Source organism: Oncorhynchus mykiss, chromosome 17 (genome assembly GCF_013265735.2).
Source record: "Oncorhynchus mykiss isolate Arlee chromosome 17, USDA_OmykA_1.1, whole genome shotgun sequence".
NCBI classification, from domain to species: domain Eukaryota; kingdom Metazoa; phylum Chordata; class Actinopteri; order Salmoniformes; family Salmonidae; genus Oncorhynchus; species Oncorhynchus mykiss.
In genome coordinates this window covers 23,493,245-23,500,096 of record NC_048581.1, presented here as the reverse complement: position 1 = coordinate 23,500,096, position 6,852 = coordinate 23,493,245, and the positions used below count along the sequence as shown (strand labels likewise).

The 6,852-nt window shown below is 41.5% G+C and overlaps 1 protein-coding gene across 1 annotated transcript in view; it reads right to left on the bottom strand.

Annotated features, from left to right (window-relative positions):
• Positions 1–710: 710 nt before the first annotated feature.
• The window catches only part of LOC110493513 (solute carrier family 2, facilitated glucose transporter member 9), a 27,618-nt gene continuing 21,476 nt past the window's right edge, over positions 711–6,852 (bottom strand). The window contains exons 8-12 of the mRNA XM_021567826.2: positions 5,397–5,507; positions 4,661–4,762; positions 4,284–4,344; positions 2,509–2,636; positions 711–2,083 (exon numbers count right to left, since the gene is read on the bottom strand). Of these exons, the coding sequence (XP_021423501.2) occupies positions 1,832–2,083; positions 2,509–2,636; positions 4,284–4,344; positions 4,661–4,762; positions 5,397–5,507 (654 nt within the window). The 3' untranslated portion in view covers positions 711–1,831. The remainder of the gene's footprint in view (positions 2,084–2,508; positions 2,637–4,283; positions 4,345–4,660; positions 4,763–5,396; positions 5,508–6,852) is intronic.

The following is a 6,852-nucleotide window of genomic DNA, read 5'->3' as shown; positions in this document are numbered from 1 at the left end:
CATAGCAAAGGGGGTAAATACATGCACCACTTTTCAGTTTTTTTATTTATTTTTGAAACGTTGAAAAGTTATTTTTTAAATTTCACACCACCAATTTTGACTGTTTTGTGTATGTCCATTCCATGAAATCCCCAAAAAATCAATTTAAATTACAGGTTGTAATGCAACAAAATAGGAAAAATGCCAAGGGGGTTGAATACTTTCGCAAGGCACAATATAAATATATACAGTAGCAGTCAAAAGTTTGGACACACCTATATTCCACAAATTAACTTTTATCAAGGCAGACCTGTTAAATTAAATGCATTCCAGGTGACTACCTCATGAAGCTGGTTGAGAGAATGCCAAGAGTGTGCAAAGCTGTTACCAAGGCAAAGGCTGTTTAACACTTTTCTGGTTACTACATGATTCCATGTGTTATTTCACAGTTTTGATATTTTTACTATTATTCTAGGTACAATATAACGCACGATTTTCACTGAGTGTACAAAACATTAAGGACACCTGCTCTTTCCATGACACAGACTGACGTGGTGAATAGTAGTAGGTGGAAGTAGGTGCCAGGCGCACCGGTTTGAGTGTGTCAAGAACTGCAACGCTGCTGGGTTTTTTAACACTCAACAGTGTGTATCAACAATGGTCCACCACCCAAAGGACATCCAGACAACTTGACACAACTGTGGGAAGCATTAGATCAACATGGGCCAGCATCCATGTGGAACGCTTTCGACACCTTGTAGAGTCCATGCCCCAACTATGAGGCTGTTCTGATGGCAAAAGGGGGTGCAACTCAATATTAGGAAGGTGTTCCTCATGTTTTGTACACTCAGTGTGTACTGTATATATCCTCCTACACACTTTCTTGTGCATATCTGTTTAACATGTACGATATAACGTACAATATTTAACTTATTTTGCCTCGGAATATGAAATGACTACTACAGTAGCCACATTTACAAACTCTCTTACGCAAAAGAGAGAAGGAAAAAAACATAAACAAGCAAACTCAAGTTATTGGTTCTCTCTTCAGCTAAGCAAGGTAAACATGATCAAAGACACTGTAACACTTGGAGCACCTTCTTATGAAGCCTTATAAGGGATCATAGCACCTTATAATGTGCTATGGATATGTTGTTAAGGCATTATAAGACCTGAAAGGGTTTCTAAAACTATACCATTCACGTGACGTGTTCTGACCTCATTTTCTGTCAAAACCAGTGATCAGGAAAATGGTCAAGTCAGACACTGCATTCATATCGTGATACTGTTGCTGTGTCATTAAATAAATACATTCTCTCTGTACTGTACATTGTCGGGAAAGGTTTTCAGCCAGATTGAGAAAAGACATTCAGCGTGATTCACGGAGAGAGAGGCACGTATAACCGAGAGGAGAGTGAAACCTAATGGTTGTAGATGTGCTGACTTCCAAACAGCACATAGAGTCAATGTAGGTTACTGTACAACTGGTGACAATAAATGTTACATTTTGGAACGGTATGGAGATAGATTTCTGTCCGAAAATGTTTTTCATTTACATAAATATGGACATAATTCAACTTATACGCCATTGAGAAAACTTTAAAACAGATTTGGATTTGCAAAAAGGGAATTTTGGCTTTTCTTCAACTAACTTTTAACCTAAAGCCAATATGATGGTGACATTTTATGTTGATTTCACATTGACTTCACGTTAGTTGACAACTCAACCAAATGGAAATCAAAAATAGACGTTTAACTGACGTCTGTGCCCAGTGGGGTGTTTTCAGATCAGTACAGATGAAGAGACACTTTAAGACTACTGACGTCTCTCTCTCTCTCCCTTTCCCCTTCTCTACTTCTTATTCTCTATCACTTCGTACTCCAGCTCGACGGCACCATAGCCGTTCATCTTGCCGAGTTTGAGGCTGTTAAAGACGCCCAGTTCGCTGCTCTCCTCCTCCAGCATGCCGTTCCTGGCCGCGAACATCTGGCTGATCTCCACAAATGTCTTGTTCTTGGTCTCGGGGACGATGAAGAAGACGTATGCCGCCACTGCCGTGCACACGCCAAAGAACACCAGGTAGCAGTAGGCCCCTGCCGACATCTGAGGGGGGGGGGGGGGGGGGAAGTTGTTTGTTGAATGAATTGAATGGATTATTAGGGGGAACAGTAACAGAACACGATGTGAATTGGATCTTCAGACGATGACACTTATTTATTTCAAACATTTGCTACTATTTGCTAATGGACTACTGCTATACTACTTGTATACCACTAGTTTACTACTAGTACTACTGCCATACTACTAGTATACTACTGCTAGACTACTACTTTTCTACTACCATACTGCTAGTATACTACTACCATATTACTACTATACTACTGTTTTACTACTACAGATGAGTTGGAGTGGAGTTTGAGGGAATAGGGAGCTGGATCGAGAGCTGTCATGAAAAAGGCACGACTAAAAGGACAACATGCAGCGGTAAAACGTGTGTACAGGGGTAATTATAGGCCAGTAGTTCTGACCTGTAGGAAGGGGAAGACAAAGCCGATGGTGAAGTTGGACAGCCAGTTGAGGCATCCAGCCACGGTGTAGGCAGCCGGACGATGGGACTGTTTAAACAGCTCTGCTGTAATCAGGAAGGGCACTCCAGCTACACAGGGACAGAGACACAGACACAATGAGACACATGGGCTGCATTTAGACAGGCAAACCCAACTCTGATCATTTGTTCCACGAACAGGTCTTTTGACCAATCAGATCAACTCTGAAAAAGATCTGATGTGAAAAGATCTAATGTGATTGGCCAAAAATAACAATTAGTAGAACGAATATCAGAACACAGCCATAGTCTACAAAGGTATACTTCTCAAGCCATGATAGAATCACAATATGAGCTACTAGTTATAGTCACATGTGAAGTTGGGCAAACTACCAAACCACTGATATTGATAACAGCAAGACTTTAGAGTAAGGATAGTACATTGAGGATTGAAACCACCATTATATTCCCTCGGTGTAAGACAGATGTATGATCTTAATTTGATCCGTATTGTCACAGCCAAATAATCCTGCAGCAACAGGATTTTAACATGTAGTCCATTATGTTGCCTTGATTGGTGGTTAGGCTATTAGCTGGCCAAAAAGTAGGCTACATGAAAAGTACAATATCGTTAATATAACCATGTCACGAAGCTCATCTGAAAATTCTCAGCAACAAAAGAGGGTTCAAATTAAGGTCCTACATCTGTATCTCAACATGTTAACTCTATAATATGTAGAATCTATAGACGGTTTCATTGCTCCATAATATCTCATTCATCATGGTTAGAAATGAGAGATATTAGGAATGAGGAATAATACATTAGTAAAAGCCTAATGATGAAAGTGTGAAGTTAAGTCCTCATTATTTGAGCATGATAATGACATGGGGAAAAGGCTTGATAATATAGTCAATAAGTAGGGCTCTGCAATTTGTCTACATCTGCAGTACAGTGAGCTCCTTCACATTGTTTATGCAAGTTTTTTTGTCTCAAGGAGGCATATTCATCACACACACACACACACACACACCAAAATATTCATTATGAACAATGAGCCATTGAAAATCTAATTGCGGCAAACAGAAAATCCTCATCTGAGCTTGATGTATGGATTTTGCCTGCTTGACGGATTACATTATGTAAACTGGTGTTGGTCTAATTCATCAGGCTTATAGCCACCATCAACATTCTAATAAACTGTTGCGTTCAGCCGACGAGCCCCAAACAAATGGGTGTAAGAATGGATGTTCCTGTTACCGTGGCAATTATGATTTCCTCATTTAGTGGATTAATGAAATACAATAGAGTAGCTATTTATGTTGGGTAAACAGTGAGGCTGCCTTTCCTAGGGCACTTCTACATTCCACCACCAGAGAGCAGTGTTTCCTAGTTATAAAATAACTGGCTGTGTCTTTTGGATAAAGTGGAAAGTTCAAAGTGCTATAGGTATCCTGGAGGTTAAGAGTACTGGGTCAGCAACTGAAATGTTTCTGGTTCGAATCCCTGAGCCAACTTGGTGAGAAATCTGTTGATGTGCCCTTGAGAAAGACACTTAACCATAGTTTCTCTGGATCACAGCTTCTGCTAAATAACTTAAATGTACTTCTTAGAGTAGCATTGTAGCCCCTTGTGCTAAAATAGGAAGTACCCACTCTTCTATTGAGAGCGATATACGTCCTGAGTATAGAGCCTTGTTTTGAAGGAGAGAAACAGAGAGAGATAAACAAACAAGCAGACCACCAGGGTAGATGTCTTACCTGGTCCTATACAGAAGCCAGCGATGATCCCCACCACACAGGCAACACTGATGTAGTGGGACTTAATGGGCAGTGAATGGAAGCATAGGACAGTCAATATCAGAGACCATAGGACAGTCATCACATTACAAATAATAATCAACTGACTGGTTACTGATTATACTCATTAAAGAGACAGTCAAAGACACGGAGACAGTAACTATCAACAAAGAGAGTCTGCACGATTCAGACTAATAGTAATGAAGATGGCATTGTTCTTCTATAAACTGACCTGAAATCAGATTTTCACTTTTCACAGAAAATGCAGAATTCCAGGTCTGGTGAACTGATCCTAGGCCTGTGTCTATAGGGGAAGATTGAAGGGTAGATGAACGTACCTGGAACATGAGGGAGAGTGTGATCCCTGCACAGCAAATTCCCATGAAGGTGAATCCACCAATCATCAGAGGTCTTCTGCCCAGCCGTTCAATGGTGAAGCACTGGAGGCGGGACAAAGGAGAACAAGTTACTTCTATTGGCCAACGGCTTAACATGTCAATGTTACGCTTCTGCATGGGAAAAATGGCAAACTGCTACCCAGAGACTGTGTTTCTTGGAATAGCTCAGCACCCAGTAGTATGTCCACTGACCTATATGTCTCTTTAGAAAATGTAGCCATGGGCTGCATGCATCCCAAATGACACCCTATTCCCTTTGTAGTGCACTACTTTTGACCAGGGCCCAAAGGGGGATATATAGGGAATAGTGTGCCATTTGGGACATACACAGTCTGATCCAGAGCCATACTGTATAGAATGTATACATAATTTACTATATCTAATATAGCTGTGGTTTGACTATAGTATCTCAGTGGATATATGCTTAACAGTTCCCGAGGGCCTTATAGCTAAAGTACAGGCTTGTCCAAAAGGAGTGTTGAAGTGAGTATTACCACCAGCTACCAGACAATAATAATAACACCTCAGACTAGAGTAGGCTAGCTAATGTTAGCCTGGTTAAACCAGACTGAATGCTTCACTCACCTATGAGAGCAGCTTTCAGTCTGGTGAACCAGGCTAAGCTAGCATGCTCAGCTGCTGTGCTCACACAGTAATCCAATGACAGCTTGCTTACCCCTACGCATCCAGCGATAACCTCGATGGCTCCGGTTCCAACCGTGGTGTACTGGATCTGAGGGACTGGGATACCTGCGTTCTTAAAGATGGCGTTGGTGTAGAACCAGATCTGAAGAGAGAGAGAGTTGTAGATAAGTAGCTGAACTGTGAGCAGTGAACATGTACAGTGTTGAATACATATGTAGGGCTACATCTTTGTCGCGGTTGTTCTTTGAATACTCCATTGTTCAGTGTTCTGGGCTGTACAGTGCTCACATCATCATCATCATCATCATCATCATCATCATCAACACCAACATTAGTAACTGAGTGTACATATTAAATAACCTGGCTAAACAAATGTGCAACGTTCAGCTAACGGTCATTCTTAAAGCTCTTATTACTCATGGCTGATTCATCATAATTGCTGTCACAACCATCCTAAATCCCATCTGTCAAATCAGATACATTTAATAAATGCTGTGGTCCAGCGTGTCAACATTGGCTTATAGTTTTCCCAGTGAAATGAATGACTGTCATTATCTCATTCGTCATACTTCACTACAACACACATCCTCTAATACGGACAAGATCAGGAAAACTGGATGAAATGGACACATATAGTTGGTTTCAGTAACCATCCATACACATACATCAATATTTCCACACACTCATGGAAATATGTCACATCCACACATGGTATTTGCCCGTCCCTGTGTAGAATTCTGAATGGACTTCTAGAATCTAGTATTACCAAGCAGGAAATGGGTTGCAAAGACCTCCTCGGAATTCTAAAAGGTGGACATTGGGATTCTTTGATATCACATTAGAGCTGTTGTGCTCCGCGTCTGGAGCAGCTGCGACAGTAGAAAGCAGCATAGCGTGGCCGTGCTGTGAAATGGGGACCAGCATAAGAACATGTAAACGAGTGCTTATCCACATGGTGCTGAAGGGCCAAGAGCCCATGTCACTAGGACAAGTGTGTGTGGGGATCCATTTAGACTATGAAATAAGGATGTGTGTGTGTGTGTGTCTAGGGTGTATTGTACAGTAATGAGGACCAGTGTGTGTGTGTCTAGGGTGTATTGTACAGTAATGAGGACCAGTGTGTGTGTGTGTCTAGGGTGTATTGTACAGTAATGAGGACCTGTGTGTGTGTGTGTGTGTGTGTGTGTGTGTGTGTGTGTGTGTGTCTAGGGTGTATTGCACAGTAATGAGGACCTGTGTGTGTGTGTGTGTGTGTGTGTGTGTGTGTGTGTTGTACAGTAATGAGGACCTGTGTGTGTGTGTGTGTGTGTGTATTGTACAGTAATGAGGACCTGTGTGTGTGTGTGTGTGTGTGTGTGTGTGTGTGTGTGTGTGTCTAGGGTGTATTGCACAGTAATGAGGACCTGTGTGTGTGTGTGTGTGTGTGTGTGTGTTGTACAGTAATGAGGACCTGTGTGTGTGTGTGTGTGTGTGTATTGTACAGTAAT